The following is a 23,707-nucleotide window of genomic DNA, read 5'->3' on the forward strand; positions in this document are numbered from 1 at the left end:
TGAGCTGAAGGCAGAGGCTTAACCCACTGAGCCACCCAGGCACCCTCTTGGTAGTATTTTTGAAATTAGGAAGTGAGAGCCCTCCTCTTTGTTCTTCATTTTCAAGACTGCTCTGGCTATTCTGGGTCCCTTATAATCCCATAAGAATTTTAAGATCCAGTTTGTCAATTTCTACAAAGAAGCTAGCTGGGATTCTGATAGGGATTATGTTAAATCTGTGGATCAATTTGGGAAGTAATGCCATCTTCCCAATAGAATCTTCTGATCCATGAATGTGTCTCTCCATTTTACAGATTTTAATTTCTTTCACCCATGTTTTAAGAGTTAAGTTTTATACTTTTGCTAAATTTATTCCTAAGTGTTTTATTTTTTTCAGGGAATATGGAGCCTGATGTGGGGCTCGATCCTGGGACCCTGGGATCATGACCTGAACTGAAGGCAGATACTTAATCAACTGAGCCACCCAGGTGCTCTGGAAGTAGAATTTGAATCTAAGTCTAGGTTTCCACTTTTAGTTGACCTTTTGCTAATGTGATAAGAGAAACCCAGAAAAAAATGCAAGGTTTTCCATGGTGCTAATTTAAAAATGGTATATATAAGGAAGCCTTGAACTGAACTCCAAAAAAAATATTTAGGTAAAAGAACTGGTCAGCTTCTAGTCTGGGGAGCAGGTGCAGGGCTCCTAGTATGGGTATGGGTAGGCCTGCCATTGGTAAGGAGATATTGCAGGGTTAAGGGGAAGTCAGCTGCTGCCTTCCCCTACATATAAATAATGTAGCTGTGCACATTCTTGGGGGTGATTACATTCTGGGACCCTGTCAGAGTTGATGCCAAAGGTGAACTGAGAATATCTAGAAATGCAACCAACCCAAATTCTTCCCAGCTAAAATTCTGACAAGATCAAAAAGACAACATCTAGGAAGGTTGGGAGTTGGGTTAATCACAGGTGAAATCAATTTAAAGCCACAATTCAGCTCTAACCCTACTCTAAGACCAATCTGAATGATGTATCCCTCCGATGGTTAGAGAAAAGGGTTTCTATAAAACAAGTATTATATTTTATTTGTTCTTACTCTTTTTATTTCCTTTTTATTGTTTCTTTAATAAGAAACTATTCTTTTATATAAACAGTATTTGAAATACACTATCGAACTGTAAGACATGCAAAGAACTGAGAAAATATGACCCAGAGGTGCCTGGGTGATTCAGGTGGTTAAGCTTCTTCCACTCCCTCTGCACCTCCCCTTGCCTGTGGTCTTTTTCTCACTCACTCTCTCTCAAATAAATAAATAAAAACTCTTTTTAAAAAATTCTGTTTCTAATACTTAGATGTTTGATCCTAGGTAGGTTACTTCACTCTTCGAAGCTTGTTTCCTAAGATGTAAAATGACACAATTCTGATGTACTTGCTCTTCAGTGGGGCCTCTTTTTATTGGAAGTGACAAAAATCCAACTGGCACTCGTTTAGGGAAAAGGGAATTTATTGGCTTATACAACTTCAAAGTCAAAGAACAGGACTAGTTTTATAAAAGTTGATGTGGAAGCTCAGGTTACCAGAGAGCAGTTTTTCTAAACGACTGTTCCTTTTCATCTACTGAATATATACCTTTATATTATGTTAGTAACATGGTTGCTTAATCAAATGAATAAAACATGTCTTTAGTACCTATAGAACTTAAACCTCCTTTGCCTTAAATCCAGAGGAAACATCATTCCTCTCTTCTAGGATTCTAAGTCTCACTCATTGGCTCCAACTGGGTCATGTGCTTGATTTGGAACATTCCTGAAAATACAGTTAAGTGAAGAAAGCAAAATACAAAAATTATGTGCATAACTTGCTACCATTTGTTTAAAAAAGGACAAGGGGGCACCTGGGTGGCTCAGGAGGTTAAGCATCTGCCTTCAGCTCAGGTCATGATCCCAGGATCCTGGGATGGAGCTCCAAATCCAGCTCCTTGCTTAGCAGGGAGCATGCTTCTCCCTCTCCCTCTGCCTGCTACTCCCCCTATTTGTGCTCTCTCTGTCAAATAAATAAATAAAATTTAAAAAAATTTTTTAAAAAGCACAAAGAAAATGTGTGTATGGGCACAGAGTTATCTCTAGGATATTCAAAATACTGGTTGCCTTTGGGTAGGGGTACTATATGACTGGGGAAGATTTTTCATTATGTATCTTTCATACCTTTTGAATTCTGAACAACAGCAATTACCTATTGAAAAACATTAAATGAAAAACGCAGCTGCCAAAGCACTCAGTGGTTTCCCTTTTGTGCTGAGGTAAGCACTCAGGGTCAAGAAGCACAGGCCAAACTTACCAGAGTGTAGGAAAGGAAGGGGCAAGGGGAACAATAATGCTGTTTTGAGGAAGCAAGTAACTTGCCCTCTGTTTAATCATCAGTTGCAAAGAACCTCACAGCTTTGTCCCTCCTCAGGGACAAAACTCAGTTCTGCACCAACCTAGTTGGCCCAAAAGATGCAGTCCTGGGGCGCCTGGGTGGTTCAACTGGTTAAGCATCTGATTTGACTCCGATCATGATCTCAGAGTCCTGGGATCAAGCCCCGTGCCCACTTGGCTCCCCACTCAGCAGGGAGTCTGCTTGTCCCTCTCCCTCAATCCCCTCCTCATGCTCAGTTTGTCACTCAAATAAATAAAATTTTAAAAATAATAATAATAAAAAGATAGTCCTATTTGTGCTTATTCGAACTGCTTAAAGAACAGGGGTCTTGGAGCTGGCTCTTTGCTTTCAACAGTTCATTAAAAAAAAAAAAAAAGTTCTCAAAAAAGCATTACAGGGAGAACATTGACCAAGCAGACAAAAGCAAAAGGCAAGGTTGCTTGCCCAAAAGCTATTTACGGGTATTTGATAGAAATGAAGGCTTTTGATATTCTGTAAGGACATGAAGGCAATGTTTTCCAACAAACACAATTAAGTATTCTCTGCCACTCATTTTTTACCTTCAGGTAAATACAATCTAATGGAATTTGGTTTCCCATCATTCTACAACCAAGAGCTCAGAAATAAAACATCTTTGAATGTTTTCATTCAAATAAAAGATCTTTGAATGAAAGGGCATGTACCTACTTTAAGCCTTGATCAATAATCTGTTTTCTTCTCTGGCATTTCCAATTGCCCTCTCTGATTCTCAAAAAAATATATATGCAAGGAATTCCGTTTTGGACTTAAAAAACTCAGAAAAGCTTGTGTGCACAATGAAACAACCTGACACAGGACACGCACAGCATGGGATCTTGCTGGAAGGACTCCAGGTTGTTTTTCCATTGTGACTGGTGAGTAAGTAGTTTAAGAAAATGCTGCTTGGATAAAGATTTGCCCTTTAACACAAAGAATAAGAAGGATCTTGCTCAAATGCCAAATCCCTTCCTTCCAATTTTGAGAGTACAAGGCAATGTACTTTCTCTTTTGAGGAGAATCTTATATTCGAGCCCTACAGCTGGTATTTTTAACTCAAAATGCTGCAAGACTAATAATGAACAATACAAAAAGGAGATCACAATATCAACTCTACTTAAAGTAGCATTAAAAAAAAAAAAACCCAGGGGCACTGGCTGGCTCAAATGGTAGGGCATGTGAGTCTTCATCTTGGGGCTGATAGTTCAAAACCCACACTGGGTGAAGAGATTACTAAAAAATAAATAAATAAATACTTAGGAAAAAAAATTTAAAACAGCTGGATGTATTAAAAAACAAAAACCACCAACTTGGGAATTAACCAAGGAGATGAAAGACTTGTACGGTGAAAATTACAAAATATTGCTAAAAGAAACTAAAGAAGACATAAACACAAAAAGATATCCTGTGTTCATGGATTAAGATTTAGTGTCATTGTCAATATTACCCAAAGCAAGCTACGGATTTAATACAATCCCTATCAAAATCCCAGTATTTTTTGAAAAAGAGAAAACCCCATCCTAAGATTCATACAGAATCTCAAGGGACTCTGAAGAGCCAAAATAATCCTGAAAAACAAGAACAAAGCTGGAAGACTCACTCCTCCTTCCTTAAAACTTAACTCATACGCTACAGTAATCAAAGACACACAGACAGAATTGAGCAGAATCCAGAAATAAACCCTTGCATGTATGACAAAATGAATTCTGAGAAGGGTATCAGGACCACTCACTAGGGAAAAGAATCTCCAACAAATGCTGGAAAAGCTGGATATCTACATGCAAAAGAACGAAGTTGGACACTTACGTAACACCATACACAAAAATTAACTCGAAGTGGATCCAGGTCCTAAATATAAGACCTAAAACTATAAAATTGAAAAGAAAACAGCAGAAAAGCTTCCCGACACTGTATCTGAAATGATTACTTGGATACAACATCAAAAGCAACAATGAAAAACAAATTCGACTTCATAAAAAATTTAAAACTTGGTGCATCAAAAAACATTATCAGCAGAGTAAACCTACAAAATAAAAATATTTGCAAGTTACATATCTGATAAGGAATCAATATCCCAAATATACAGAGAACTCCTAAAACTCAACGACAAAAAATTAAAAAGTGGGCAAAGGACTTGAATAGACATTTATCCAAAGAAGATACACAAATGACCAATAAGCACATGAAAAGATTCAACATCGCTAATCATTACAAAATGCAAAATCAAAACTACAGTGAGGGGCACCTGGGTGGCTTAGTTGGTAAAGTGTCTGCCTTTGGCTAAGATCATGATCCCAGGGACTTGGAATCTAGACCCGAGTTGGGTACCTTGCTCAGTGGGGAGTCTGCTTCTCCCTCTCCCTCCCAACTCCTACTCGTGCTCTCTCTCAAATAAATATAATCTTAAAAAAAAAACAAAAAGAACAAAACTACAGTGAGATACCACCTCGTATCTATTAGATAGCTACTAACAACAACAACAACAACAACAAAAAAAAAAACCCAGAAAATAACAAGTGTTGGCGAGGATATGGAGACTGGAACACGTGTGCTGTTGGTGGGAATGTAAAAAATGATGCAGCCACTGTGGAAAATGGCATGGCAGTTCCAATTTTATATTTATATTAAAATAAAAGCTATTCCATTTCTGGGTATATACTCAAAAAAACTGAAAACAGAATCTTAAATAAATTATCTGTATACCCAAATTCATAGCAGTATTATTCACAAAAGCTAAAACATGGAAGCAACTGGCATGTACACCAATAGATAAATAAGCAAAACTGGTGTACACACGACGGAATATTATTCAGCCTTAAAAAGGAAAGAAATTCTGCAATATGCAATAAGAACCCTGATAATAGTATGCTAAGTGAAATAAACCAGTCACAAAAAGACAAATACTGTATTATCCTACTTAGGTGAAGTGGAATAATTAAATCATAGAAAGTAGAACAGTGGTTTCCAGGGGCTGTGGGGAAGGAGGATTAGGGAGTTACTGTAGGGGGAATTAAGAGCTTCTGTTTTGCAACATGAGAAGTGTTCTCAAGATGGATGACGGTGATGGTTGTACAACAATGTGAATATACTTAGTAACTGTATACTTAAAAGAAGTTAATACAAGGGAAAAAGTGGTTAAAATGGTAAACCTTGTGTTATTTGTATTTTACCACACGCACAAAAAAGCACTGGAAAAATTCTAAAAGATGGGGTGCCTGGGTGGCTCAGTGGGTTAAAGCCTCTGCCTTCAGCTCAGGTCATGATCCCAGGGTCCTGGGATCGAGCCCCACATCGGGCTCTCTGCTCCCTGGGGAGTCGGCTTCCTCCTCTCTCTCTGCCTACTTGTGATCTCTGTCAAATGAATAAATAAAATCTTAAAAAAAAATTCTAAAAGATGTCTGAGGTCTTAACTGTATTCTCAACACTTATATTAATTTTTTAAGGTTCATACCTCCCTTCTACATCTGGATTTTTCTTTTATTTTTTTTTTAAGATTTTATTTATTTATTTGTCAGAGAGAGAGCAAGAGAGAGCGAGCGAGTGAGAGCGAGCATAGGCAGACAGAGTGGAAGGCAGAGTCAGAGGGAGAAGCAGGCTCCCTGCAGAGCAAGGAGCCCGATGTGGGACTCGATCCCAGGACGCTGGGATCATGACCTGAGCTGAAGGCAGCTGCTTAACCAACTGAGCCACCCAGGCGTCCCGGATTTTTCTTTTAAAAGGGGCACCTGGGATTGGGTTCCTCGTTGAGCTCCCTGCTCAGCAGGGAGTCTGCTTATCCCTCCCCTCTGCCCCATGACTTATGTTCTCTCTCTCTGTTTCAAATAAATAAATAAATAAAATCTTAAAAAACAACAACAACAAAAAATTCCTAGAGACACGTAGGTGGCTCAGTGAAGCATCTGCCTTCAGCTCAGGTCATAATCCCAGGGTCCTGGGATCGAGTCCCACATAGGGCTCCTTGCTCAGTGGGGAGCCTGCTTCTCCCTCTGCCTGCCACTCCCCCTGCTTGTGTTCTCTCTCTGATAAATGAATAAAATCTTAAAAAACAAACAAACAAAATTCCTGAATATGTCAATTAGAAGTACTAATATGCCACTGATATAAAATAGCAAACTGAAACTATGGGATTGCTTCTTCAAAATTATCTGGGGAAGAAATTTATTAATTAAATGAAATAAAAACAAAATTAAGTTATCTGAGCATGCACAACCATTCTCTCTACTGCCTCCCCCTCCCAGCCTGAGTCGATGTTTTATAGAAGATAAACCAAAATGAAAGCAGGAGAGAATCCTGCAACTTCTTAAACAAGTTAACATACTTAAAGTACCTAGATATACTAAGTGTCATTACATGCTGCTTACTATTACCTACATGCTAATTTTTATGGCACAGGTAAAGGCATTTTTCCAAATTTTAAACAAAGGTTGCAATCTCATTATAGAAAAGTATGATCCAAGAGAAAATAGAATAAATAGGACAGAGCAATCCTTTATTTTTAGACATTTTCACAAAGAAGTTTTCGGTAAATGAACTTTCCAGGGGAGAAGAGAGAACATGAAAATCAGCCTCCAGCCATCAGCAGCAGCTCTGCTCAGGGCCTAGGGTCCTCCTTGCCCAAGTGGTGAGGTGGAGGTGTGTACTTCCCTTCCTTTATTAGTTTATTCCGCTGCCTTCTGATCTCACTCAGACGTTTCATCTGTCAAAGGAAAGAAGTATTTAAACTAGGGGGAAATATGTATCATAAAGTTGAGGCCTAGAGAAACAGAATGAAAACTGGTTTCATGGGGAGCCTGGGTGGCTCAGTGGGTTAAAGCCTCTGCCTTCAGCTCAGGTCATGATCCCAGGGTCCTGGGATCGAGCCTCGCATCCGACTCTCTGCTCAGCAGGGAGCCTGCTTCCTCCTCTTTCTCTGCCTACTTGTGATCTCTGTCTGTCAAATAAATAAATAAAATCTTAAAAAAAAAAAAATCTAAAAAAATATATATATATTGGTTTCATTTTTAAACTATGGAAGCTTGTCATCCTAGAGGTCCTCTGAGATGAAATCTTTCTTTAAAGAAGTAACTTGAAATCACTTCCCACACCTTTTAACAAATTTCTGGTATGCATAATAATACCTCCTTTAAAAATAGTAACTAAAATGTTCCTGTTATATATAGGAATACAGGTATTTACAGAAACCGTAACAAAACATAGATCAAAAACCTTTAAGGGGCATAGTTGTGCATACTTAAAATCTTTATACAATACTGAGATGGTCTCACAGCTGATACAATCCTGATCTCTCTATGTGTAACTGGCACTGCTGCTGGTAACTGTTCACTGGGTATGAAGGAAGCAGAAATAACCAATATGAGGTTTCCCTTTATCACACCGAAATAAAGACCTGGTATGTGATCAGCCACTAGCCACTACTGAGCCCTGAGTTCTGCCTCTTCCTCTCAGTAGGACGCTGGTTGTCTCCGAAACAATGAGCCATGCTGTATGAGATTGTAGGAAAGCTGTAATTCCCATGGATTCTGTGACACAGATAATATACCCCTTAATCCTGACTGCATCATTCCTCTGCCCCAAACCCAATGGCTTCCCATCTTACTGAGAAAAAAGCTGAATCCCTCTTTGTAACAACTTACAAGGCCTACCTCTGACTTTACATCTTGTTTCCCCCCCGCCCCACCCTGCCCGCACTCTGGCCTTACATCTTAATACTTTCCCTCATTTTCTCTCTTCTAGCTTGGTTACCTTTGCACTTGCTCTTTCCTCTAACCAGAACATTCTTACTCCCATCCACGTGGCACACTTTAAGTCTCTGCTCAAACACCTTCTAGTGCTGAGCTCTTCTCTGACCACTCTATTTAAAAGAGAGAGAAAAAGAGCATCCACTTAGCTCCCACACGCAGTGCTTTCTATCTTTATCTTCTCTGCTGCACTTACTAACACCTAACACACTATTTTAACTTGCTTGTTAATTCTGACACCCCTTACCCAGCTCCATTAGGGTAGAGACATTTTGCTGTTTTCTTACTGTATATCCCTAGCACCTACAAAATACATACATTTTTTTTGATGAATAAGTTTCCACAAAGGCATGAAAAGTTAGTATATTCAGTAAAATATCCCATGTTGTAGTCTTGCTCTAAGTTTTTTAAAATTCTAGGAAAGCATCTCCCAGGATTATTGTGTGAAATAATTCCACTATTACAAGCTAAGTACTTAGAACAGTGCTTGATTCTAATTCCCTGATTCACTAGCTAGCTAGTCATTCAGTGTAATGGCTAAAACAGAAACAGACCTATTTACAAATTCACAGGATGAGAAAGTGACTTGAGAGCAACTCTTGGGTATCTCCAGATAAGGAAACTAAGACCAAAAAAGGGAAGTGACTTGCCCAAAGTCACAAAACCAGTGGTGGCAGAACCAGCAACAAAACCCAGCTCTCTGAGAGCACCCGGCTGGCTCAGTAGATGGAGCGTGTGACTCTTTATCTCCAGGTTGTGGGTTCGAGCCCCATATTGGGTAGAGTTTACTTAGAAATAAAATCTTAAAAAAAAATTAAAAACAAACAAACAAACAAACCCACCCAACAACAAAACCAACCCTCCTAACTCCCAATCCAATGTTCTTTCTACCTCTCCACACTGCCTCCTTTTGGTGTAAATTTTCCAGGAAGAGTAGTCTTAATCTGAGTAATAAGTAACCGGGGCCCACAAGAAGACAAATTAAGACATACTGTGACCTATCCCTCAGTAATACTTCAATATTACTCACTTAAAGATCAATGTTCCTGCAGAGATCAATACAAAATTATTACCTGATACCCTCTAATTTCTTCCAAGTTTGGTTTCACTTTACCCAAATGCCAATAGCAAATGTTAAAAGATAGGAAATTAAAAAAAATTTTTTCTTAAGATTTTATTTATTTATTTGACAGAGAGAGATCACAAGTACGCAGAGAGGCAGGCAGAGAAAGAGGGGGAAGCAGGCTCCCTGCTGAGCAGAGAGCCCGAAGTGGGGCTTGATCTCAGGACCCTGAGATCAAGACCTGAGCCAAAGGCAGAGGCTTAACTCACTGAGCCACCCAGGTACCCCAAGAAATTAAAAATTTTTGGATACAAAGAACTGTGATAAATTTAACTAAAAATCTAAATTGCCTTCCTGAACTTCAAGCAGTTGGGAGTAATAAAAACATTTCTATTTGTTATATCTGGAGCAGAGAAATAGGCAAAACAACAGCCCATACCCAAAGATTTCTTCTCTAAGGGAGAATACAGACCACATGTTATACAACTCATTCAACTCTTGAGGAGAGACATCACCCCCTTAATATCCTTTTTCCCCCTGCCTCTTTGATCAGGCTCACCTAAAGCAATCTCATTAACACCTCCATCTTTCCCAGAGTAGAAATTAATCCAGAGATTGTTATACCAGGTTCAATGTAATAGATTTGCAGGGTTTTAACCTCTTCTCCACTGAGGGTTCAATGAACTTGGAACATTTTCATGCAGAGATGTTCAAGGACCAATATCCAAAGTTGGTTGGTAACTTCTTCCTTACAGCCTACTGCTAAAAAGGGAATACACACACATGGGATTTCTAATCTGCTGGCTATAGCAGGGTACAATGCTAAGGAAAATATGTCAGAAGATGAGAAAGAACACTGAGGAACAATAGACCCTCCTCAGATCTGAAGGCATTTAACTTCCTCAACATGCTTGCTACCTATATAGAGAAAATGTTTCACCACAAAAGTTTTGCCAATTTGCATTGGGCAAGCCACTGCCAATAACCAATTAAAAATACTTAAAAGCAGCCCTAAACAAACAAGAAAATTATTCAGCTCCCGTCTCCATCACTCCTCACCGTTTTCTGCCGAAGCAGACATTCTACGAAATCATCCAATTCTATCTTGCATTCTTTCGCTGCACGGGTAGCACCGATTCCATGTGCACATTCTATCCATTCTTTTTCAAAAGCATGGCATCGAGCTGGAATCTTGTGAGGCTGCTCAGCACTCTGGATTGTCATCCACTGATCTAAGTCAACGCCCAGCCTTTTCTGCACATCAAAGAAAGGCATGGCTGAAATGGAAAATAAAAAAAGAAATAATGCCATAACAGTGTAATCAAATGAGAAACTTCTAAGAAAAATGAGATAGTTAATTTTAAGTATCCCTCTAGAAAGATATTTTATGCTATTCTCCCAATATATTCTCATTTTTTCATTTGACAGGTTCCTCCAGTTTCTGGTAGATTAGCAATATCTGTGTTTTCACAAACCCGGGGTGGGGGGGAACCCATGAGAACTAAAAAACAATGCGTAAAAATCATCTCTGTATTAATAAGGTAATTTTTTAAATAAGGTAATTTTAATCAAAAGTCAGTCTTTATGTTTTGACTCAATAATCCCAATTCTTTGAGATAGACCTGAAGAAATAATTGAAAAGAACAAAAAAGCACAAGCACAAAAACATTTTACATTTTTCTATTTGTATCAATTCAAATGACACTTCTGTTGTGAAACTATCCTGAATCTGGTGTCCCTCCTCTGTGTTCACACAGCATCTGAACTTCTCACAGAAGTACTCTGCATGGATTATTAACCTGAATGTCTCCATTACTGAACAATGACTGCTGTGGGGACATGGCAGGTAGGGGCTCAGTAACTGTTAGGAGAAAAAAAAATTTCAAACAACTTAAGTGTGCAACAATAAGGAAATGAATAATTTAGGTAACCGCCTAGTAGAATACGACAGACATTAGGAAAACAAATAATACATTTGGTACGTGCATTTTAATGTTAAACCAAAAAAAAAAAAGGGGGGGGGGTCTACAGTGTCAAAGAAGAGACTGGAAGGAAGCACAAAAAACGTCAGGGAAGTCATGTATGAGCGGTAGATTTACAGGTGAACTTAATTTTTATATTTTCTACCCATTCTTTCTTTTACTGAGTAATAACGTTCCAGGCACTGGAATGAGAGGAAAGCAGCAGATGCAACGAAAGCACTAGAATGGGGACACACACACGCAAGGAAACGGGAACCCAACGGACAAGAGGGTATGGCTCGAAGAAGTAAGCACCAACTCTGCCCAGGAGACTTGAAAATGCCTTTAAGATGGGTTGAGTTTGCCAAGTTAAGGTCAGTGGGCAGAGTACTCCACTAAAGCACAACACAAATGACAACCGGCGGTACTGGGTGTGTCTGCGGGACACCGAGCAACCAGACGTGGCTGGAGTGTACAGCGCATGTCGTGAAGAAGAACGAAAGGAGCTGGAGGTTGGCGGCGCCGCAATCACTCAGCGCCTTGATAGATCAGGTGGGTGGACCTCTGATTAAGAAACAGAAAGCCAAAGCATTACTCCGGCAGAAAGCTAAATTAATCTGGACAGAGAGCCGAGAAAGGCGCGGTCTACAGGCTTCATGGCACTGGCTGAAGCGCAGAAGGCCTGGGAATGCACAAAACATGCCCAGAGTTCGGGCCCGGAAATTCGGACACCCAGGAAAACAAGAGAAAATTCGTTAAAGAAATCTTGGAAGGAAGCTCCTTAAGCTAAACTGCCCGCAGACAAACGCAGCTCCTACCGTCGCACCGGTATGCCCTTGTCCCTTCGCTGGCTGCCGATCCCGGATGATCTGCGAGCGCCGCAGAGACCTGCCGCAAAGGACGCCCGCAGCGCGACGCTTGCAGTGCGACGCTTGCGGCGCGACGTGAGTCCAGACCTTCCCTCCGCGGTCGCGCCCGGAAACCATAGAAACCAAGCCCTTCGGTTTGCGCCTGCGCAGCCATCAGCGGCAGCTACTGAAGGTACGGGCTTGTAAATAAACTGATTTTTAGGTGACTCCGTTAGACTGGGCCCGGGGGGTAGTTCCTACTATCTGCTCGCTTGGTGCCTAGCATTCTCACCACAGTTCGGATTGGTGAGGGGCTTGAGCCAGGCCACAAGAGAGAAAAAGTAGTGCCTACCCCACCTCCACCCCTGCCAGTAGTAGTTGAGCTAATGGGCTGTGGTGGGTTCAAATTCTGGCTCCGCCACTTCGGTGTGACCCTGAGAATGTGTTTTAACCTCACTATGCCTCAGTTTTCTCATTTTAAGTACCTGCAGTGTAGGGTTGCTTTGGGGATTAAATGAGATAAGTGTAAAACACCGAGGCTGTTCCTGGCACGTGGAAAGCTCCCCAAGGCAACCACAGTTCGTTGATGCTTCAACTTCTAAACTTTTCAGATTCGAGAAAGTCAACAGAGACCATGCCGCTCCTGTTTCAGAACATCCACGGGCTCTCTTTAAGAGACTTCAGAAGGGCCTCCGATGTGGCATCTGTGATACACACGGGGAGTGAGGGAAGAAAATACTCAAATACTTACATTTTTTAATCTTATTTTTAAAAAATTTTTATGTTTAAATGCTTTTTTTATTCAGTAAACTTTGCACCCAACATAGGATTCAAACTGTGAGATCAAGAGTTGCAATGCTGCAGTTATTGAGGCACCCAGTTGCCCTTTTAATTTCCATCTTTTGGTGTAAATGTTTATGAAATATGTAATGTTATTGCAATTGTACATATAAGTAATTTATTAAAAAATATGTGAGGTTTGGGCTTAAAAATTATTCTTTTAAATGATGTGCTCTCAGAAACGTTTATAGAAGTCAAGTCTTCTAGCCTTCCCAGCCTCATTGTCCAAAATTCTCTGCTTACATCTTCCCCATCCAAGAGCTTGCTGTTCCATTGTATTCTTGGAAAAGTCCTGCCAGCCAGTCTCTGATTTTTTTTTTTCCCATTTCCCCTAGAAGGACACCATTTTCACCCTATCTCCATTTCTATGTGTGTCAAATTCTTGCTCTGCTGCAGGACTTTTGTATAAGTTTTTCCCTTGGATGCTTGGAGGCATCCAAGCCGTAGGATCACCAACTCTGGAGAGAATTCCTAAGGTCCCACAGCTTAACTGGTTTTCTTTTAAGCATTCCAATTCTTCCTCTGCTCCCCCCAGCCCATCAGATCTATAACTCCCAACTGGAATCAGAGTTCCAATTCAGCTAGAATTTCCTGAACACCTAATGCATGTTCAGCAGAGTACTGGAAGTTTATGGGATTGGTAATTCATGGGTCTTGCGCACAAAATAGTAGAGGTAGCAAGATATTGAATGCCAACTCCTTCAATACCTTCAGTATCTTCCACTTTCTTGTTTAAATTGGTGATATCATCCACCCAGTCATTCAGGCAGGAAACTCTGAAGTTGTGTTTCGCCTTTTCCTCATCTTTTATCCATCCTTTAATTACTGGCCACGTTCTCTCAAATATTCTTTAAACAGGTTTCTTTTTTTTTTTTTTTTTTTTAAGATTTTATTTATCCATTTGACAGAGAGAGATCACAAGTAGGCAAAGAGGCAGGCAGAGAGAGAGGGGAGGAAGCAGGCTCCCTACTGCGCAGAGAGCCCGATGCGGGACTCGATCCCAGGACCCTGAGATCATGACCTGAGCCGAAGACAGTGGCTTAACCCACCGAGCCACCCAGGCGCCCTTAAACAGGTTTCTAATTCATTTCTTCCACTCTGTCTCACAGCTCCTCACTTTATTCTGTTTTTCACTGAATAATGTTTCTAAAATACTAATTTCATTGTATCATTCCTCAGATACCAAGCAGGATGGATTAGTACAAAGACGGGTGACTCAAAAGCCATTCAGAGTTCACTAAAGGAAACAAAAACATGCACCATAATAAATAGCAGCTGGTATTTGGCCTCAGTTTGACTGATGGAAGGAGTCATGTGGAATGTGACAAACAGGAGAGGATATGTCCTGACTAAAGGCAGCGGCAGCTACTCGGCTGCATCCTGTAGTAATTAAGAAAATCAGGGCCCTCAAATTGTCAAATCACCTAAGTTTTTCAAGAGAAGCCAGAAATCTTTTGTTACTGTTTAAATGTGAAACCTGCTACTTTTAAAATGCAGGGTGAGTAAATTTTTTTTTTTTTCAAGTGCTGGCCCAACAAAACCCACATTGGAAATGTATTTTGATGTGCCAGATTTCAACCCTTGGATAGAGGGAAATCTGAAGGTAGGGAAAGGAATGTACTCTGATGGCTTTTTACGTCCAGCGTTGCTCCCTTCTTACCCACTCTTCTCACTGCTGCCAGTTTCTTTTCTAAAACTTAAAATGGATCATTCAAAAAATAATTAACTAAAAAATAAAATAATAAACCAAAAAAAAACCCACCAAAATATTTCCTGAGCTCTTATCATATGTCATGGCCCTTGTTGAGCCCTTTGGACTAGGACACAGAATGCTGTAGCAAGTGACAGCAGAAATATGAACAAACAAGGGAGAACACAAAGGACAGGGTTATTCATACTGCTTCGGTTGTGTGTCAGCTGTCAGTGTATTCACGAAAAGGTTAAATTTTCGGGTTTGGCATTCAAGACCCCTCATTCAAGATCTGACTTCTTCCTATTCCTAAATCCTCGGATATAATTGCTTACCGAGCCTTCTCGTGTTCTCGGCCATCTAGAATTGCTCTTCCAAACTTTGGAGGAATCGTTTCTTTTCCCTGTAATGTCCCAACCTGCTTGCCGCCACCTTCCTACGGTCTCTCAAGCGAATGCCTAATCCGTCCAGACCGTTTTCTGGTGAAAGCTTCCCAAATTCCTTAGGCATTTACTACGCCTTTCTTGAAATCCCGCCAGCCTTGTAGACTTCTATTGTAGATGCTGTTCACTGTTGACACACCGGTCCCCTCCACCGGAAGGTGCAGACAGCCCCGTGTCCTCATGGTATGAAGGAATGTCGGTGACCGGTCTCCCCGTACTGCAAATATTGGAGAACTACAACTCCCAGAATTCCCACGCCAGAACTGTTTCTGCGCCGTTGCCATAGTGAGCACGCGCGCCCTCTTGGATTCTTGCGGTTTACGTTACGAGAGACTGGTTCCAGACCTTAAGGGTGTGTTGCCGTGCTCCATTAAACGCCCTTAGTTTACGTTGCGTTTACCTTGCTCTGCAGATTCTCTGCTTCGGGACTTGACGCGCAGAAGCAAGCCCGAGCTGTCGTGTTCTCCCATTTTGTATGCGGGAATCCGAGGCGCGGAGACCGAGTGGAAATCGACGAGGCGTTCGCCGCGATTTGTTCTAAGCAAGCAGAGGCTTGCTCCCAGCTTCAGCGCGTGAGAATGGCCTGATGACTTAATTTAAGCCCCCCATTCCTACCCCTGGAAACTAGCCTCAGCCTTTCTGTGTGAGCAAAGGCTGTGGACGGTGTCCGGCCTTCTAGAAACACCCTCGGTCTCCATTCACGGGACTTCTGTCCTTGACCTGAAGGTCCCCTCATGTTTACAGACCTTACTCAGTTATAACCCGAGGTAAAGCTTTAACACCACCCTTCAGTAGTTAGGCTGTCTGTATAGTTTAACACATGGGGGACTTTGCAGCCCTGAATCCTACCAAGGCTACAGAGTTGAGCAAACAACTGGGTAGCCTGAGGGTCCTAGCACATTTGGGGAAGACAGTTTGGAAACTTACCCCCGCCCTCACACCCAAGCCCCCAGATACAAGACACATTAAAAAAAAAAAAAAAAAAAAAAAGCCAATAAGCAAAGTAATCTTAAAAAGATAATAATGGGGCCCAAGGCCAAGGCACCTGGTGGGCTCAGTCGGTAGAGCATGTGACTGTTGATGGGGGTCCTGAGTTCGAGCCCCGTGTTGAATGTAGAGATTACTAGAAAAAAAAATTTTTTTTTAAATGGGTGCAAACGCCTGGAATATATTGGAAGCCGGGATGATCACTTAAACTAGGAAAGAATGCTGACTGGAGTGAAGATACCAAGTTTAAGATGCAACAGAACCAGGAACTAAAGCAGCATAACTCAAGTGGGAATCTGTGCCAGGTTCATGGTGGTAGGGGTAACTTGGTGCTGGTAAACATTCCATCCCTAGAATTAACTCCCCCCATTCTGACTTTAGGCTTCTGAAATGGTATGTATGATTATATGAAGAGAAAACAGTTAAGGCCAATGGGGTAGGCTAACACACGACATATTTCTCATTGTAAATTTATGCACTGGAGGGGTGCCTGGCTGGTTCAGGTTCTGAGGGTCATGAGTTCAAGCCTCTCCTTGGGAATAGAGCCTACTTAGAAATGAAAACACACACACACACACACTGGAGTCTGGTTTTATAGACCAATATAGCTATATTAGTGAATCAGCCTTCCTGTGTACAGATCAGGGTGATTAACCTATCTGGGGGGAAACTGCCAAGGCAGCTGAGTAGCCTTCCCCCGGAAGCACCCTGGTCTCCCTGTCCAGATGCACAGAACACTTAACAAAGCAAGTTTTATCCATTTCTGCCCATAGACTGTGAGCTTTTCTAGGGTAAGGACCACATTTCCCTTAACCCTAGCTACAGAGAGACAACCTGTGGAAGGCTTAAAATTATTTTATCTCGAAGTTAAGGGAGAGTTTCAGGTAGTCCACTGACTGGAAAAGGGAAGGAGTAGCTACATAATTCATTTAGTCATTCATCATTTAAGAGGCTAGAATAGAGAGGGACCTGACTGGCTCAGTGGACAGAGCATGATCTCGGGATTTTGAGTTCAAGCCCCACCTTAGGTGAAGATTACTTAAAAATTTTAAAAACCTAAAAAAAGAAAAAAAAAAAGCCAAGGTGCTACTAATGGCTCAGTATAACGGAAGAGTCATGTAACACATAAACGCATTAGATAAAATGAAGCACTGTGTAAGAGTATGTCTCCTTAGGTCTTTCTCACAGTCCAGTTAAGGCATCTAGTTACTCTTCCATTTTATTTTCTTTAAACACCTTTAAATCTTGGATTTAACTTGTTTTTTTTTTATTTTTATTTTTTTTAAAGATTTTATTTATTTGACAGAGAGAAATCACAAGTAGATGGAGAGGCAGGCAGAGAGAGAGAGAGGGAAGCAGGCTCTCCGCTGAGCAGAGAGCCCGATGCAGGACTCGATCCCAGGACTCTGAGATCATGACCTGAGCCGAAGGCAGTGGCTTAACCCACTGAGCCACCCAGGCGCCCCTGGATTTAACTTGTTTTACTAGTTTACCTGTCTTGCCTCCTAAGAAAGGAAGCGTAAGAGCAGGGTTCTTTTTTGTCCAACTCATGGACACATTCTGGTGCCCGGAACAGTGCTTAGCAAATAGTAGGTGCTCAATTAATATTTATCAAACAAGGGGTGCCGGGGTGGCTTGGTCGCTTAAGTGTCTGCCTTTGGTTCAGGTTGTGATCCTGGGATCCTGGGATCGAGTCCCACATTGGGCTCTCTGCTCATCGGGGAGTCTGCTACTCCCTCTGCCTTTTCCCTCTGCTCATGCTTGCTTTCATTCTCAAATAAGTAAGTCTTTAAAAAAATATATGTATCAAATGGACAGGTAACTCTGCCTGTTAGAGAGCAGGGAGGGGGCAAAGGAGCAGAAAGACCACTGCCACTTGAGCAGACAATAGAGCTTTAATTCCAGACCAAAGAACAACAGGAGTACCATTAAAAATGACAGACTGAGTTGGTGGTGAGGACAGTTTGAGGGCAATTTCTCAATAATTCATGCAAGAACTAACCAGTGCTAAGATTAGGTAGACTTTAGAGAATCTATGCAAATAAAACTCAGAGCAGCAGCAGCTGTGGAACTGGGCTAGGTTAGTTAAGTGAAGGGCAAAGACAAGCCAAACCAAAAGAAAAAGGGTCTTTCAAAGTGTGTCTATCTTTCAAAGTGTGTCTATATAAAGAGGGAAGATGAACCCAGGCAAAGCCAGAGCCAGGTTTAATCATCCTTCCCAATCAATGTACAGGCCTCTGTTATCTCTGATGGGACCAAAAGGAGACTCCTTAACTGGTCAACCTGTTGTCTAGTTTGGTATTAGCCCTTCTGTCTGGTACTTACCCTGAATTAGTTTCCCCCCAATTCCCCAGATTTCTACAGATTAATAGCTACATGTTTAGTAGTCAAAACCTTCATTATCTAGCCCCTACCACCTAACTTCAAGCTTCTCCCAGGATCTACAAGATTTCATACTCTGGCTAAACAAGAATGTCCTCACTACATACCATCGTGATTTTCCACCACCCAGCCTTTGGACATTTCAAGCTCCAATTCTTTTTTTTTTTTTTTTTTTTTGAAGATTTTATTTGAAAGAAAGAGAGCTCGGGTCACAGAGCTCAATCCCAGGACCCTGGCTGGAATCAGGACCTGAGCCAACGGCAGTCACTTAAGCAACTAAACCACCCAGGTGCACCACCAATTCCTACTGTTGCCTGAGTCTTACTTATTCTTTGAAATCTTGCTCCAACTGTTGTCTCCCCAAACGAAAACTTCCTGGTCACTGCTACTAAGAACCATCTCTTCTTTTCCTTAGGCCATTATCTGTACCATTAATGTAACATTTAGCAACTTTGACCTGACCTGCTAATGTTCCTTGCTTATGTTCCTTGAGCATCCTTTTCAGGGCTCAAGGTCCAAATGCCTAAGTATATTTATGTATGTTAATTCCAAGTCAGGTAGGTACTGGGGATATAAGACGGACTAGGGCTACTTATAAAACTTATCAGGCTAGGGGGTGCCTGGGTTGGTTAAGTCTCTGACTCTTGATTTCAGCTCAGGTTGTGATCCAACCTTGTGTCAAGCTCCAGCTCAGTGGGGAGTCTGCTAGAGCCTCTCACCCCCGCCACTCCTCCCACTCACTCAAAAATAATGTTTAAAAAAAACTTGGCCTTTATAAACTCAAATATCTGCCCTCCACAAATAAAGAACTCAGAAGACACCAAGTAAAAAGCTTGCCAAATATTTGGAAAAACATTCAAATCCAACATAAACAGGATTTTCTCTACTTATCTCCTACTAACATGAAGGCATGTTGGGTACCACACCAGGTGAAGCACCTTCACTGAAGCTGATGAGACCAAAAACACACTGGAAGGTGCACCTCTTAAAAACTGAGCATGAGGAGGTTTGGATCACCCTGTTGCTAAAGTCAACTAAAAAGTAGTTGAAATATAAAATTATTTTCTTAATAAAAAGGCTAACTGGGTGATAAGGAATTACTGAAATAAAATCTGAGAATCCAGACAGCCTAGAACTCAAAGCTGTGATGTTAAGGCATTTGCCAATTTGGAAGCCCCTGGATGCCTGCAGCAAAGGTTTCAGAAGCCTCATGGACTGAAGAGGACAAAAATCAAAACCTAAGGCCAGCTAAAGGTGGGAACCCCCATCTTAGGCTCCTTAAACTGGGATTCCTAAGTATTAAACTTTTTAAGATATGGGTGAAACACAATTAAGCCATTCTTCACACAGACTTGAGACCTGGTTGTGTGCCATCTGGAAGAATCTAGGGAAACTCCAGCCTTCAATATGAATTACGGGTTAGTAATATCCCCAGCACAGGCAACCAGAAATCCTTCTAGAGGTAGATGCCTCACCCCTGTCCTGTTTATTCCTACAATTACTTGTTCAATACCCTGGCACATAGACAACAGACTATAAGCAACAATCAGGAAAAACAAGAGACCCAGGAAGACTTCAGGTGCTTAAATTTTAAACAAATTTAGGTAATCTTCACAATGAAGTGTTAATTATCTTCCAGTATCATTTGGGGTTGAATAGCTAAAATTTTTCCCTAGAGAAACTTGCTTTCTTCCTGAAAGTATCAACATTATTCAAATTAAACTGTAGCTGTGGACTATACCACTCTAAAGCCATTTTTAAGGAAAACAATCACCCAGGAAGCAGTCAAATCACTGTTCCTTAAGAACAATACTTAACATTTTTCTGATAAACATAAAATCCTTACACCCATTTTTGTATTTAAAATTTCAAAATTAAATGTACCAAAAATAAAAGTCATTCTAACCACCCACCTCCCAAGCATGTTCCCTGACCCTATCCTTGAGAATCATTGCTCTGAAAACTTCATTGACTTTTTCTGTAAAATATTCACTTTGACAATCAATTGGTTTTCATTTGTAAGCATTTTTTAAATCATGCGTCACCCAAGGTGTAACTCCCCTAGAAATGACAAATTAACATTTTCTAAAAAAGATTTTATTTATTTGACAGAGAGAGAGATCACAGGTAGGCAGAGAGGCAGCAGAGAGAGAGGGGAGGAAGCAGGCTCCCGGTGGAGCACAGAGCCTGACACAGGGCTCCATCCCAGGACCCTGGGATCATGACCTGAGCCAAAGGCAGAGGCTTTAACCCAGGCGCCCCAACAAATTAACATTCTTGTCCACCAATCCACGATGTACTGAGTTTGCCTGTTTGTGAGTTTTTGTATGTTTATCAATGCTGCAGGGCCAGGGCGCACAAACTTTTGTGGGAAGGGCCAGAGTATTTTTAACTCGGTGGCCCATACTACCTGTTTCTGGAGTTGCCAACTGTGAAGCAGCCCAGACGCAAACAAATAGCTGTGGCAGTGTTTCAATATAACTTTATTTACAAAACCAGGCCTTAATTTGCTGACCCCCGCTATAGTGAATAACAAAATACAGGTTCACTGAAAGGCATTACTGAATTCATTGGTTATTCATCTTTTATTATTTTCTTAGTCGAACACTTAAAAGTACAAATTCTAATTAGAGAACGTGAGATTTTGATGTTAACAAAGGGGTATTCATACTGGAAAGTTGAGAAATGCTGCTGCAGAAAGGAACGCTTTGGTCTTCAGATCTAATGAAGACCACTGTGAAAAAACCTGCTATAGAACAGTGTCAAATGTGTACTTTATGTCTCAGGCTGTGCTACTTTATGTGGGCTAATCTTGCACTTGAAAACAAAACCCAGTGATGTACATACAATTAACCCTCATTTTACAGACAAGAAAATTATGGCTCACAAATTTCAGTATCTTGGCAAGGCTCACGTAGCAAATTAAACTCCGGGGCTACACACATCCAAAGGCCATTCCTTTAACTACTACACAGCCAACCCATCCTCCCTGGCGGGCAGAGAAGATTGACCATGTGTAAGAGGCTGGCCAAATTCTTATATTTCTTGATGTTGTTCTTGTGGAGCTCTTAACAATTATCTGCCTCAGAAACTTTGATTTCCCCTATACTCCTCTGACCTAAGCATGAATACCTAACTCCCTTCACTCCCCTTAAGATTTTACCAAAAGAGGATAATATTACTTAAACAAAAAATTAAAACTAAGATGGTAGATATAGCTGTTCTAAGACCACAGGTCCTGGCCTATCCTTATGGGTTTCTGCAGGTTGACTACTTCTCTGGGTTTTGACCTACCTCCATGGAACAAAGACAATTCCCAACCTGGGAATGCCCCTAAGTTTGAGCTCTAGAAATCAAGGGAAAACTCCTTTTGTAGTCTAAGACCTACATTATAGGTCCCCATTTTCTGTCCTACGAACTGTCTCTTCTCCAGATAAAACACTAAACAAACATGTCTAGTACCTTTTGAGGAAGATTCCAAAACCCAGCCGTGGTGGTGTGTGTGTGGTCTTATTTACCCGATGGCCCCAAAGGGCAACTATATCATAACAGCCTAACAACACCAGGTACAGTAACAGAGTGTCTATCATTTCCCTTACAGAAACCTACTCTACCTCCAAGCCAGAAGCCATTTAGTAGGAATGGGGCTGACATCTGCCCCACGTCACACTGATTCTGTAACAAGACATCAATGCAGCAGCAGTCCCCATTCCTGATCCCTCCTTCAGGACTTCTGATAGCCCCCACAGCAGTCCTTCCTTGTTTTGGTGTGACTATCCCATTGTAAGGCCACTCCCATGACATCCACCGCTAGATCCTCTTACAGGAACAAGTGACTACCCTGGAGAAGGAAGAGATGAAACAAACTACCCTTCAAATATGAAGTGAAATAATTCTTTAATATTTAAAGATCACTGATGGGCTTTTTAAAAAGTCTATAAATCTTAAATGTAATGTTTTACCGGGGAAATGGTTATAGCAGCCTCACATATATTATTTGAATTAATAAACATTATCACAGTATTAAGAAGGCAAGGTAAACAAATAGCTTAAGTATTTTATTTGTTTGCAACTAAGCTTGTTAACACTATATAATGAAAATGTACAAAGAATAATGTTGCAGTTTTTGGTTAGATTTAAGTCAAAGACATTCATTAATAAGGAATCTTCGAATATGAATATTCCAGAATTTCTCTAAGCCATCTGATCAGAACAACTGTCTCTGAATATTACCTTACTTTGGAAGGTACTGGCATACACTTGAATTAAACTCAGAATTTTTCAAAATAAGCCCTAATTAATAAAACTATTCTATATTCAAACTAAAACAATTTTAATAGAACTTTCCTTTCCAGAAACAATAATAAAGGAAACAAGGCATTTTGTAAAATGTGGTCCTGAACAAGTCACAGTAAAAAATAAATGTATACTTAACTTCCACCTCCTCAAAACAGAGGCTACTTTCTGTTCCACAGCCTTGGAACAAGGTGAAGAACAGTCTGTAAGCAACTTTGGGCAGGGGGTTGCCAAAACAAAGCTCAAGCAGTTGAACATGGTCACTTCTTAAAAAGAATTTGGGGGAGCCTGACCAAAGGATCCAAATTCTGCTTTTAATAACCGATAAAAGGCGAAGTGGCTCCTCCCAAGTAGCAGTGCCACCAGGGGCTGGCCCAGCCCCACGCTCACCTGTGTTGTGCTCCCAAGCAAACCCTGATGCTCCTGCTCCAGGGAGACCTTTTCTTTCTAGAGGTTCAGTGTCCTGGGAGCTCTCTGTGTGAATGAGGTGAGCACAGACTCCACGTGGGTATTTTAAGGCTTGGAGTCAAAGTATTTTTCAACACGGCTAGGCAGAGTCCATGTGTCAAACGGCCCGTCTCCAGTTTGTCCTAATTCCTCACCAAGCATTTGTAGACCTAGGACCACAGACCTTTGCTATATTGTCATAATCACATCTAATGTCCATCCTAACTTATGATTCATATTCTGTGCCTGGAAACAGTCCCTGTATTTAACAATAATACCTACAACATAAAACAATCCACCGTTACAACTTATATGGTCACAAAACATTAATGATCTTCTGTAGACCAAGCAAATGTTTTTAACCATAATTGTCGTGCATCAAATTCACAGCCAGAATCCCCAAGATCAAAAAAATTTGCACAATACAAATAATAACTTAAAACACACACACATACATATACACACACTCTCACACACACTTCTTACAGAACTGTGCTTGGGGAAACTCCATTTGTTGAGTGCCACTGAGGGCATATTTTGCTAAACTGCTGCTCCAGGTACTTTTGTTTGGAAAATCTATCACAGTAGGGCACAGCTGTTTA

General features: G+C 41.0%; 1 protein-coding gene and 1 long non-coding RNA gene across 3 annotated transcripts; both read right to left on the bottom strand.

The window, feature by feature from the left end:
- LOC116601074 lies at positions 1–23,699 on the bottom strand. The gene is made up of 3 exons (XR_004289914.1): positions 20,628–23,699; positions 18,820–18,824; positions 1–44 (listed from the first exon to the last, which is right to left on the bottom strand). It is a non-coding gene; the product is annotated as an uncharacterized LOC116601074 (long non-coding RNA).
- Positions 6,552–12,121, bottom strand: NDUFS5 (NADH:ubiquinone oxidoreductase subunit S5). Of its 2 annotated transcripts, none has more exons than XM_032361712.1 (3): positions 11,991–12,121; positions 10,271–10,488; positions 6,552–7,106 (listed from the first exon to the last, which is right to left on the bottom strand). In XM_032361712.1, exons 2-3 carry the CDS (start codon positions 10,484–10,486, stop codon positions 7,002–7,004), a joined length of 321 nt encoding a protein of 106 aa, XP_032217603.1. In that variant the 5' UTR covers positions 10,487–10,488; positions 11,991–12,121; the 3' UTR covers positions 6,552–7,001. The 2 variants fall into 2 exon arrangements, with proteins under 2 accessions (XP_032217603.1, XP_032217604.1); XM_032361713.1 differs by having other exon boundaries at positions 11,999–12,111.
- Positions 23,700–23,707: the final 8 nt, after the last annotated feature.

The sequence above is a fragment of the Mustela erminea genome, chromosome 10 (genome assembly GCF_009829155.1).
Source record: "Mustela erminea isolate mMusErm1 chromosome 10, mMusErm1.Pri, whole genome shotgun sequence".
Taxonomy (NCBI): domain Eukaryota; kingdom Metazoa; phylum Chordata; class Mammalia; order Carnivora; family Mustelidae; genus Mustela; species Mustela erminea.

Coding starts and splice junctions, on each gene's coding strand:
- NDUFS5 (XM_032361712.1), bottom strand. CDS start 10,486: ATGCCTTTCTTTGATGTGCAGAAAAGGCTGGGCGTTGACTTAGATCAG. Junction 7,107..10,270: donor GTCTGCTTCGGCAGAAAACG/GTGAGGAGTGAT, acceptor TTCCTTTGACAG/ATGAAACGTCTGAGTGAGAT.